Source organism: Eriocheir sinensis, chromosome 65, assembly GCF_024679095.1.
Source record: "Eriocheir sinensis breed Jianghai 21 chromosome 65, ASM2467909v1, whole genome shotgun sequence".
NCBI lineage: Eukaryota > Metazoa > Arthropoda > Malacostraca > Decapoda > Varunidae > Eriocheir > Eriocheir sinensis.
Window position 1 is genome coordinate 7,130,690 of NC_066573.1, and position 12,872 is coordinate 7,143,561.

Consider the following 12,872-nt stretch of genomic DNA (forward strand, 5'->3'; position numbering starts at 1 on the left):
TAAGCTCCGTCGGGTCCCCGTGAGTGTTTACCTGTTCATGGCGTAGAAGTCTTGCAAAACCGGCGCCAGAGATATGAATCCGCTTTTGTGAATTACTATAACTTCTACGAGAGTTGAATAAATGGAAAGAAGAAGGAAGAAAGAAATGAATGTGGAGAGTGGAAGTGTAAAAGAAGAGAGGAAAGGAGGAGGATTAGGGTGGAGGAAGAATAAGGTGGAGGAACAGAGTGGACGAGAAAGAGGAGGATTGTGGAAGACAGGAACTTACTTTTGGGGTTTCATTGTGGGACCGACGAGAATGAATGGTCTGGGAATGGCTGAATAGTCTCCCCTCCTTGGTAAAATTCCTCCCCTCTGACTCTTTCCCTCCCTCCCTCTCCCTGGTAAAATTCCTCCCCTTAACTTTCCCTCCCTCCTTCTCCCTGGTAAAATTCCTTCCCTTAACTCTTTCCCTCCCTCCCTCTCCCTCTCCCTGGTAAAATTCCTCCCCTTAACTCTTTCCCTCCCTCCCTCTCCCTCGTAAAATTCCTCCCCTTAACTCTTTCCCTCCCTCCCTATCCCTCTCCCTGGTAAAATTCCTCCCTTAACTCTTCCCTCCCTCCTCTCCTCCCTGGTAAAATTCCTTCCCTTAATTCTTTCCCTCCCTCCTCCCTCTCTCCTGGTAAAATTCCTCCCTTAACTCTTCCCTCCCTCCTCTCTCCTGGTAAAATTCCTCCCTTAACTTTCCCTCCCTCTCTCCCTCTCCCTGGTAAAATTCCTCCCCTTAACTCTTCCCCTCCCTCTCCCTGGTAAAATTCCTCCCCTTAACTCTTTCCCTCCCTCCCTCTCCCTGGTAAAATTCCTCCCCTTAACTCTTTCCCTCCCTCCTTCTCCCTGGTAAAATTCCTCCCCTTAACTCTTTCCCTCCCTCCCTCTCCCTCTCCCTGGTAAAATTCCTCCCCTTAACTCTTTCCCTCCCTCCCTCTCCCAACTTTGAGAATACTGTCTTTGGGATACATGAGGGCAGACAGTCTCCTATCTTCATAACAGGTCTCAAACAAGTACTTTACCCAGCTACTTTACTGTCCAGCCTTTGGTAAATGACTCAGATTTAACATTACTCTTTATTGACTTAAAATATACTTTTGTACATCGGGAGGAAAGAAGCTTCTCATAATGCAATGGAGAGAAGCAAAGGTCGTTAGTAATGTTTTTGAGTAAGGCCTTTGATTGCTTGATCTGGTAAAGGAAGCAAGGCAGAGGATGATGACATAATTGGCTTCATATTAGCACAGGAAATGAATAACATCCTTTAAATTGAAGGGTTACGTTACTGGGTGAAATCGCTTTTTTCCTCTTTCTGATTATCAGTGAAAATAAGTGTCAGGGTCACGCCACCGAGACTATTATGAATGCATGTTGTATTGACTCGGCAACCCACATAATGTTTGAGGAAATAAAAAAAACTGTAGGAAAACATGTGTAATGCCCCGACGAGCTTCTTTTCTAAATCCTTCCTATTTCTCAACACGTCCTCTGCGTGTATCAAAATAACACGAGAAATTAATCAAGATCATGGTATTCGCCGGCTGCCTGGGATTGAACCCGCGACCAGCGTGACGGGAGAGCCACTCCTTACCGAGTCGGCCAAAGAGGTACCCCACTGGCTAAGTGGGTTATGGGAGGCTCGTTCATCAGGCCGTTGCCGCACTACACATGGATCCATAAATCAATGCATGGTGTCAGTAATCTCAGAAAAGAGTGACCTTGGTAATTGACTAAAAATATCAGAGCAAAACATTTGGTTAGGCTGGGCTGTCTATCTCCGTCCTGCGCCCATGGCTGGTTGATCTTCATAAATAACAAAATGTCATTCTCTCTACAGAAAAAATGTAGCTACCCTTGACAGCTGGGACCAGTTTCTAACTATTGGTCCAGGGATGGTTTTAGGTCCACATAAAAAGTTTCCACAAGTTGCCTACTGCAATGTTTAGATCTTACTGAAGATGAGTAAGTCAGTGGAACAAGCAAGATACTATTGTCAGGTAACATTGTGTGCTAGCAGCATCAGGTGTCACTTCTAGCTTCCTAGTGTTGGATATCAAGGCTTACAAGCTTTGAAAGGGGCAAGTCACTTTGAAAAGATTAAGATCTACTGGCCTAGAGTGCAAGGATGGTGTACTGAGCACTTTTCAATACCTTAGCTTGAAGGTGAGTTGCTGTTTATACATCGTTTATACACGTCACATTCAACTGTCTCAGCTGCCAGAAATGCTGACTCTTGACACCCAGACTACCCTTGACCTCCAAGAGCATCATTATTTAGTTCAGTGACACAATTCAACAGCAAGAAGACAGAAATTCTAGTGTCTGAGAGATCTGGAGTTAAGGGTTTAATACTAATCTTATGATGCTGGCTGAGGTGGCACTCCACGATTGTCAACGTCATTTGACTGGCACTCATGTAAGGTAAGGTATGACATCCTTCAACAGCTGGCAAAGTCTCAGGAATGGCAGCAGCAGCAGCAGCAGAATGGCCTGCAAGGCTGCATGGTGCATCACTGTCTTGGCACATGTGAGCAGCTTCCCTCAGACATCATGTACAAAACACTCTAAGATCATCTCAGTAAGTACATCAAAATCAATGCTCACTCTGAGGCAAGTATATTAATTCCTTTACCTCTAATCTCTTATTGTAACAGCATGAAATGACCAGCTGCAACATGAAATCATCAATCATTCACAACAAGTTGATGAAAAGTGCATTAATTGCATCCTCTTCCCATGTGGGCAAAAATGGGCAAAAATACACCAAGGGACCTTACAACACAGCCTAAGGAACAGTGTGCGGGTGAGCGCTGGGCAGCTGTTGCCGTGGGGTGGACATTACTTCTGAGAGTCACTGGAACACGGTAAAGTCAAGATGTGCTTCAGGGTACCTTGAAAGGGTAAAGGGGTTTACTTCAACTCTAGAATGTCCGAGGGAAATGTCATGAAGTCTTGTTGCTCTCCACCCGGCACATCTTCACTCTCTCTGCCTTTACAATTTCTCTCACTGGTAAATTTTTCAGTGATGCAAGTCGTCCCATCAGCTATGTATGGCTGTTGGTTGGATTTTTTCCATGAAGAAGACTACCAACTGACAACAGCATTTTGAAAGAAAGATAAGAGAAAAAAAATCCTTGCAACACAATAAAGGTGGGCTGTCCTGACCTCCATATGCTTGTGGAATTCAGCTGCTAAGTTTTCTGGCAACCTATTTTAAGCATGTTCTGTGATGCTTGGTGATATCACTGCATTTTGTTTATCTGGTAATGAAGATTATTAAAGCTTTCCTCAGCAGAAATGAGGAGGCAAAACAGATCTACAAATTGTAAACACCATAAGGGATTGAGAAAAGGTGAGGGGAACTTTTTTCCAAATGAAATACTATACAGAGAGGATTGTTAATATGGCACCACCTCGCTGCACAACAAAAAGAAGGTCCAGCATCTACAGATCCACTTACAAGGAAGGGATTGCTGGAAGTGAGAATTACAGAACATCCAAATAACTGCCACCTCTCTGTTCTGGATACTTTTAGAGGACAAAATGACAAAGCACCGGGCAGGAAGTGAATGATATCAACGAAAGCATAAACTAAATAAATGCACAACTTTCAGAAGACCAAACTGAAGTGTCTGGTCTTAGAAAAAGTAGTAACAAAGGCAATACTACAGGAGACAGGAAAGCTCCGTCTGGGCTGACTGAGTACGCTGCTGTGCTGGGCTGCCTCATCACACCACAGGACACTAATGCAGCGGACCTTCACGGAGCAACAGAATTTAGACAATCCCCTTTTAAAAAATAACAAGAAAAATTATAGTTAGGAGACGATGGTAGGTTGTTTTTTATTCACAAACAACCATCGCCATGGAATGACAACTTTCCAATTTCATGCGTCATCTGCATATCTTTACAACATGCACTGAGTATTGTCTTTTAAACTGCACCAATTCCTGCAGGACAAAACTGAAATATTAGGTGCAGAAAAGGAAAGGCCACCTATGGGCAGGCGTCGTTATAGCCCGATGGTGTAGGCTCGGCCATTTGGGTTGTGGACAGAAATAATCTGCGGCGAGGTGACGCACCACTCGTACCAAACATTCTTCCTGTTGGTGCACCGCCAGAAGTGCACCTCCATGATGTCCCCTGCACGCACCGCCACAGGTTCCTGTGAAAAGCGTTCACATCAACAAACTGGTCATGTTTCAAATGCACTGATGTTAAGGGACCAATTCATTTTGCTAAGCTCAGCCCCAAGGTACTTGAATTAGCTAAGGGAGGAAAGATGCCAAAGCTGAATGCTGCAGTTCACTTGCACAGTCAGTTTAAAGGGCACATAACTCTACCTTCAACAGGAAAGCTACAATATTGATGTCAACTCATAAAATGAAACCCTTCTAAACATTAGCTCACCCTGAGAGGGAAGAGGATGGGGAACCAGGAGAACATGCCCTGGGAATGTGTCTCCGGCTTGATGCTCAACATGATGTCCTTGTACAGGAAGGCCTCAAAGTAGCCCCCAAAGCCATGGACAACGTTGTCTTCGGTTATTTGGAACTGAAGAGACTTGTACCGGGTGTTGTCGATCACCTTGGCTGTGGAAGGAAACCAGGGAGCATGACACACTGTGAAGGGCGATAATCTTCAAAATCTCAACTAAACTGCTAAAAAAAAAAAAAAAAAAAAAAAAAAAAATAATAATAATAATAATAAATAAATAAATAAATAAATAAAAAAATCTTGAACTAAAGTTACACCTCTGTGGTGCACTGGTTAGCATGTCTTGCTACAAATCCGAGGGCCATGGGTTTGAATCCCAGTCCAAGCTGTTGGCATGCAGCTCACCCAGCTGTTCATCCTCCCTTTTGAATTGGTCAATAAATGGGTAGTGCCTGGGGAGGGTAAACTGTGGTAACTCAGATGTTACACGGGCTCTGTCTCCCGGGTAATGGGTTAAGAACATAAGAACGCAGGAGTTTACAAGAGGCCACACCACAGTCATGCACAGCTAAAGCATGTGCCACAACTTTCCTTTTTGAATTAGAGTGACTACAGTGCAATTGTGCTTAAGAGCAAAGCAGAAAAAAAGAGAAAAAGAATCTCTAACTTAGTATGAGAGCCATTGATCTATATATAATGTTAATAGCTCTGACATGTTATGATGTATGTTGACATTACAAGGGATGCTACACAGCTAAAATGTCTGCTTCTAAACATCACTTACATCTTTGATCCAGCATCGAAGAGTGCACTCACCTGTGTTTGGATGGCTGAAGGTGAAGAGGGGCTGTGAGGGGGCCAGCTCCTTCTTGTTGTGCAGGTAGACCACATACGGAGTCTCAAAGTGTGCCAGGAAGTGCTTGTCTTTCTCCCGGCAATTCCGTATTTCATTGTAGAGCTTCGGGGACTGCAGGGGACTGAGGTAGGAGGTGTAGCTGCTCGGGATGCTGATGCCGTCGTCTGCAACCAGCAATGTAATGCCAGGTTAGGAGGTGCAACTGGATTTTTTTTTTTTTAAATAATTATACACTGTAGGCCATGAGCAAGGGAGATCTACTTAAGGAAAGGGATGTGTGGACCACATCTTTCCACTGAAACTGACTGTTGAAAAGTATTGATAGAATGAATGTTTGCTACTTTCATGAACCTAGAGAAGGCTTATGACACAAATAACAACTTCTTAAGCATTCAGGGATGGAATATATAATACATGTACAAATATCAAGAAGCAATTTGTATAGGTATAATATTCATAAGGTTTATCTGTTCACATGCAAAAGATTAGTTTACCTTTGAGGAACTTTTGAGCACCGTCCAGACACTCTGGAGAGAGTTCATTGTCACCAAAGGAGCCCAGCAACTCAGACACCAGAATATCGGCCTTCTCCGGGGCTTGCCACTCCCGCATGTCACACGACACCACCGTCACCTGAGGGGCGGGACGGAGGATAAACATTGAAGCTTGATTCATTTCAACAGATAAGTCTAAAATTAATGCAGAAATATAAATATTCACCAAGACATTCTCATCATCACATTCAAGCTGCATATCACTGTAAAGAAGTCATAATAAAGAAAATTATCTTATTCGGAGAATTTTCCTTTCTTGCTAAATCCATTTACTGCACACTGTACATTCGTCATTCACCAACACTTGAACTTTTTCTGTTTCAACAAAATTCTAAAGACAAAGTGTGTGCAGTGCATGGAGGGATACACCACCATTCAGAGTAAACTGTAACAGTGCATAAAAGCGTCATGCAAGAGCAAACTACACACCGTGAGCAGCGTCCAAATGCTCCTCCTCCCCTTGCCTAGTACTCTGTACATGCCACTAATAGCAATCACGGACACACCAAAGATTAGCACATAAACTACACAGACAGAAAGAGTGGCCAGCACCAGTACCTGTTCTCCCCAGTCCTCGTCCTGCTGGGCCTGCAGCGTCACCACAGCGTTGGGATTCTTCTCCACGGCATACACCTTGATCACCCGCTTGGCTGCCTTGGCTGCCGCCAGCGCCCGCCGCACCAGGGGCCCCCGCCCGGCACCCACCACCATCAGCACTCTGAGGGCACGGGTGAAGCAGGACTCAGTCTGTGCTCTACTTATACATAAACTTCGGCATCATGTAAAAGGTGCCCATGTAAATAAACTGACACCTCATCATCATTAGTCCACTATAAGATACGAACTTTCTGAAACGTCCACTACATCTTTGTCTTACACATAAACTTGGCTTCACATACAGAAGTGCTAATATACATATACTAACACCTCATTATCATCATTAGTCCATTATAAGACATGAGCCTTTTGAACCCTCCTCTACATCTCTTTGTCTTTTGTTAGTGTACTCCATCCTGCACTGGTAAAGGTTCTGATGTCATCTTTTCACCTGGTTCTCTGTCCACCGTGACCTGACCTAAAATTCTCAGGTTGGCACTGTCACATTGGGTGGAGTGGCAACCGAGGAGGCGTAGAATCAGGGCAGACAGAGAACCAGAGATGTAATTAGAACCCATGCTGGACTACTGTTATAAACTATTATGAGCATATGGCACAGATATTTCCACTCAGTTTTTTAATAATATGCACCGTCTTTGATAAACGGAAGGTTGGTGTGGTAACTAATGATAAATCTAAACTGATCAATTTTTATAACTTTTTTGTGATTTTGTTCTTAAACTTTTCAGCAATTATCAGGTTTCTTATCACTGTGCATTCTTCCTTCTGATTCTTCCCGTCCTAAAGTAAGAATACAAGTTGACTCACAGTTCTTTGGTATCTTTCTCCTCCTCGGGGATCCTGTCACAGATTGCTAAGTACATTGCCCGCTCATACTCTCTGTACTTGACGGGATCTTTCTCAAACACTTCATAGGTCTGAGACTCCAAATTGTCCATCAGGGGCTGCAGGGGGCACTGCAGGTAGTCCTCGTAGCCTCGGGCAAAGTCCGTCAGTGGGTCGGCTTCAGCCTGTGTCTGAAACGTGTAAGCCAATAACTGCCGGACAAGTAATCGAGGCAACAGATGGTGAGGGGCCACAAAGCAAGATCTATCCAAATAATGAAAGAATCATAAATGCAGATTCTTGAAAAAATTTGCAAGACTTACACGATACATATGAATGAATGAATGAATGAAGCAAAAAGTTTGAGTCAAAATTTAATACATAAAATGAATTATTCAACTAAGGGCACCTACAATCCTTGCAGACGAACCATCCTTGAACAGCACCAACTGTTCTACATAAGATTCAGAAAGATATCAGCACACAACTCAAACACCCACCCTTGTAATGTATTCAAGGTACTGCTGGTAAAACTTGTAGTGTTGGTGTCTGAGTGGGCCTGTGATGATGAACTGTGTGTGCAGCTTCACCAGGGACTTGACGAGCTGTTGGTGTCCCCGGGACAGCACTGGGAAGCCCTTCTTGTTGCTGAGCCAGATGGAGGTGGGCAGCACAGCACTCCTCACCGGCTCACCCAGCCACCTGGTGACCACAGCAGCTGTTAACTATGAGGGACATTTCCACACCACAACACAATGGCTTTGTAACTGCTCAATAAAAACAACTGAAGTTAATAGGCTTTCAACTGGGTACAAGTGATATTAAAGTTTGGGGATATGCAACAGATGTGTGTGTGTGGCCTCGGTGGTCATCTCCATCCCACTGGCCCTTGAGCTTGTGGTGGGTGAGAACCCATTAACCTGGGGCACAGGGACAGTGTGACATCCAGGTTACCACAGTTTACCTTTCCCTGGTTTCCCCAGGTACCCATTTACTGCCCAGCCTAAAAGGGAGAATGAACAGCTGAGTGGACTGAGCACTAACTTTCTGGGCCAGAAGTTAAACCCAGGCCCACAGATTCATAGCTAGGCATGCCAACCACTGCACCATAACACTCCTATGCACCTATTACCTGCCTGTCCTTCATTGTGCTCTCCCTCCATGCTCCCATAGAACTCTCCTTAAAAACTTAAACTCAAGCCCTTCCTCCACCCTGTCTTCCTCCAATCAGATTTTATTTATAATCTTGTGCTATCTGCTCCACAAAAGCTATCTTACAAATTTTTGTAGTCTGAGTTGGCTTGTAGGAAAGCAAACAAACTTGTGGAGTTGTCTGGCTGTGGTGCTTACAGGACATGGTGCTGGATTGTGGAACTCACCCAAGATATTACAGGTTCCAAAGATCATGCTCAGAGTAAATAAAGAATCCCAGGTAAGCAACAAAGAATCATCAGTAAAATAAACAAACTGAAAAAAGGCAGAAGAATCACCTGTCGATGACGGACTGGTCGGGAAGATCTGCAGAAACTTCCAATGTCAAGCTAATCTTCTTCTGAATATTGGCTACACTGTGGAACCTGAAAATGAACGAGACAATGATTAACATTTGAACTTTATACTCTTTACCTTTCACACATATTCTTTAAGCTTTGGATTATAAACAACTCAATAACTGACTTTTGAATCATCACCCAAAGTACAATCTTTTATCTCTTGCACGTTATGAAGCTTCTCACCGTGAAACCTCAAATATGAACAACCCAATGATTAACCTTTGAATTTTATACCCACACAGATGTACCTAAGCCTTCCACTTTTTAGCACATTTCTTTAGGTTTTTGTTCTAGGGCAACACTCACTTGTTCCACCAGGTCCACGTGTCGGTCTCAAAGCCGTCCTCACTCTGCTTCCTGTCTGAGCGGTACTGGGAGGCAACCTCCTCCGGCGCCTGCATGGGCACCCGCACCCACACCTGGGACAAACGACAGACAACAGCCTTACTGCACCGCCACTCCTCAGAGCCAAGCTTCATGGGAATATTTCTCAACCTGCACTTTTTTTTAATACAGCAAGGGAGGCAGCTCAAGGGCAAAAAACCAAAACCAAAAAAGCCTGCTAGACACTAATAAAAACAAACAATAAAATAGAATAACTAAATAAGAGTGAGGTATGTATCTATGGCTGCTGACCAGGTAAGGTGGGGGTAAAATTGGGGCATAAAAACTACAGCTATGTGTTGACTCAGCATTAGGGAGCCGTGTGTTTGGGGCTTATTTCTATATTTACAGTTTGGCTTGTTTATGTCTGTTAGTGTGATAGTGATATATAAATAAATAATAATAGCAAGTAATACAACAAGACGTTCAGCTCACCTGGTAACAGACGCCCTGGACCACCTTGTTGTGAAGCATCCTGGCCACGTTGGTGCACCGGTCTGACGTGAGGGAGAAGGTGATGGCCGGCAAACCCAGGTGAGCGGCAAAGGTCAGCTCCTGGTTTAGGGTTTCCTCGCTGTTGTTGCGGAGGCTGTTGACGGGTGACTCCAGGTTCAGGATAGATGACATGGTTAACCTTCCAACTATCAAACTGTTCCATTCTGTAATAAGATGCATGCATAAGTAAAAGATATGCACACTAGTAGCTCGAGTAGCAGAATAGAGTATATACCCTATAGGAGCATAATGGCAGACAGTAGAAGACTATATCAAGAGACAAAACAGAAATGTGATGTAATTAGTTTTCCAAGCAACTGAACAGCAGTCTTTTACTAAGAAAGTTTTAGGGGTCAAAAGTATATACACTTTTCTTTCTGGACATATATAATAAAAGTTTTATATATGTGGAACCTTCATTCAAATTTGCTTCAACCTTATAGTTGTACAATATTGCAACCTCAGTAAGGCCAAACACATTGCTGACCTGAGCTGCTGAGGAGGAGGTCAGACCGTGTGAAGGCTCCCGGCCTCTCCTTGGCCTTGCCTTCCACATGCTCCCGCCCGAAGCGAGGGTGGGCGAGGGGCACCGAGATGAAGTCATACCTGAAAAGTTGCCATATAAGTCATGAGGAATGCCTGAGTGAATGAGTGTTATATGAGGCAGCTATAACAACCAACAGTGAAGCGTGAGGCATACCATGTATTAACTGAACATAGTATTTAAATCTAGCCAAACTAATTCAGTAATATTCCAGTCTTTACCAGCTTTATTTAGGTGGTCAACACTTTTTCATGACAGATTTCAATGTGCTCTTTAAAATTTCTTAGTGCTGTTAGTCGCTAGATACTCATTTGTGCGATGATATATTTTTGCATTCAGTGAATTTTAGGAGGGGTCAATGGGGGTGAAGCTCTCCGAGGCAGGTGGGGGGGATGAAAGGGGATGAAGCACCCACCGTTAGCAGTGACTGGCAAGAACTGGCCACTCAGAGTGAAGTTGGTGAAAGACTGAGTTTTACCAATACATCTAATTTTATTCTAACCTAACCCAACTTGCACCCTGCTAAGAGGAAATACCCTTAATATGTTCCCACAGACCATATTTCAAGAAACCAATACCTCATGAACTAGTGACTGCAAAACAATATAGTACCTAGTGTGTTGTATATACATTGTACAACATAAAACACAGTAAGACGAGCAGACTTCTGGAAAAATACCCACGCTTGTGTATATGTGCGCACATTGCCTGATTGGAAATGTTTTAAATCAACTGAGTATCTATTTTTGGTGTGTTTCTGGAGCAGTACCTAAACTTAAGAGTATATGTGCCTATTCCCTGTTTAAGAATATTTTTAATTACCATTCAATAAATAGCAAGTTTTACCAATTTTAAATTTTTTCTCGGTACATAACTACACAATATCGACGTATTAGTAGAGCCACTGAGCAGGGAAATACATGACACTGGCTCCATGCACCGAGCACTGCCTGGCAAATATCCTCAGCAGGGAAACACATGACAATAACTCCATGCACCAAGCACTGCCTGGCAAATATCCTCAGCAGGGAAACACACGACAATGACTCCATGCACCAAGCACTGCCTGGCAAATATCCTCAGCAGGGAAACACACGACAATGACTCCATGCACCGAGCACTGCCTGGCAAATATCCTCAGCAGGGAAACACATGACAATGACCCCATGCACCAAGCACTGCCTGGCAAATATCCTCAGCAGGGAAACACATGACAATGACTCCATGCACCAAGCACTGCCTGGCAAATATCCTCAGCAGGGAAACACACAACAATGACCCCATGCACCAAGCACTGCCTGGCAAATATCCTCAGCAGGGAAACACACAACAATGACCCCATGCACCAAGCACTGCCTGGCAAATATCCTCAGCAGGGAAACACATGACAATGACCCCATGCACCAAGCACTGCCTGGCAAATATCCTCAGCAGGGAAACACACGACAATAACTCCATGCACCGAGCACTGCCTGGCAAATATCCTCAGCAGGGAAACACATGACAATGACTCCATGCACCAAGCACTGCCTGGCAAATATCCTCAGCAGGGAAACACATGACAATAACTCCATGCACCGAGCACTGCCTGGCAAATATCCTCAGCAGGGAAACACACGACAATAACTCCATGCACCGAGCACTGGCAAATAGGTACTAGTGTTAATTACCAACCTAAAGAGGAAAACAATGAACAGAGAATAGACACCCTTATGAGTAGTTAGCTGCCTGCCTCTTTACTATCCCTAAGGTCAACAATCACTAAGGTAAAGTAAGTAAATAAAGTAAAGTAAGTTAAGTAAGACCCCCGTAAGCCTTCACCCACATGTCCCGCCCCACGCTGCCCCGCACACCCACCCCACCCATGCCCCGCCCCGCCCCGCCCCAGCCCTGGACCCATGTGCCTCAAGACGTGTCCCATTCGCCTACCCCGACTTTGAAGCCTCCTGAAGGGCGTGGCTCAGCTCATGCACGATGGGGAACTCGAGGCCACAGGACACCCGGCTCGCCATGATGCACACACACAGCCCTTGGTCTTGGCTTTGGTCTTCCTCCTCCTCGGCTCCTCCTCTTCTTCCTCCTCCTCTTCCTCCTTTTCTTCCTCTTCTTCTTTCGACCTGCTGTATTGCTTCGTGCTGTAGATAAGTGGAAATCGGTGATGATTCGGACATTAAAAATAAGGAAATATCAACTGAAGCATCAATGTAATTTTGTTGATCTCAGTATGTTCCTTCATCATTTAATTGGCTCTTTAGGCTGTTAATATGACACTCGTAGCTATTTCCAGTTTTCAGTAGTAGTGATATGATACAAATTTCTCAATCGTCAGAACCATCCATAAAAAAGGACTTGTGTAGATTGATGCGAGCTGTTTAATTGTTACTCTAGCTGTTGGGTGTATCTTACGATTATTGGCATTATTCAAAGGTTACGGGCCCGTTTTTAATTTTTATTTTGCTATGGGGGCTATAGGGCATCATAGGTTCATGGGTGGCGAGCAAGCGCAGGCGTGGGAAAGTTTTGAAAAATAAGGACATTTAGGGTTATTATGAGGCCGAGATATAAAACATTGGGGACAT

At 44.1% G+C, this 12,872-nt stretch overlaps 1 protein-coding gene across 9 annotated transcripts in view; it reads right to left on the reverse strand.

The window, feature by feature from the left end:
- LOC126987562 (protein arginine N-methyltransferase 5-like) overlaps nt 1-12,390 on the reverse strand; it is a 107,861-nt gene extending 95,471 nt beyond the window's left edge. The window contains exons 1-12 of one of the 9 annotated variants that reach the window (XR_007741009.1): nt 12,223-12,390; nt 10,237-10,355; nt 9,690-9,913; nt 9,177-9,289; nt 8,808-8,894; nt 7,818-8,019; nt 7,300-7,502; nt 6,433-6,592; nt 5,815-5,953; nt 5,281-5,484; nt 4,438-4,619; nt 2,179-4,192 (exon numbers count right to left, since the gene is read on the reverse strand). Coding sequence is in view for 4 of the 9 variants with exons in the window: in XM_050844643.1 (XP_050700600.1) it covers nt 4,040-4,192; nt 4,438-4,619; nt 5,281-5,484; nt 5,815-5,953; nt 6,433-6,592; nt 7,300-7,508; nt 7,818-8,019; nt 8,808-8,894; nt 9,177-9,289; nt 9,690-9,913; nt 10,237-10,355; nt 12,223-12,305 (1,875 nt within the window). In the remaining 5 variants the exon portion in view is untranslated. Of the gene's footprint in view, nt 1-1,089; nt 4,193-4,437; nt 4,620-5,280; nt 5,485-5,814; nt 5,954-6,432; nt 6,593-7,299; nt 7,509-7,817; nt 8,020-8,807; nt 8,895-9,176; nt 9,290-9,689; nt 9,914-10,236; nt 10,356-12,222 lie in introns of those variants that run through there. The other 8 variants (XR_007741006.1, XR_007741004.1, XR_007741007.1 and 5 more) reach the window with 8 other exon arrangements.
- Between the last annotated feature and the right edge of the window lie 482 nt (nt 12,391-12,872).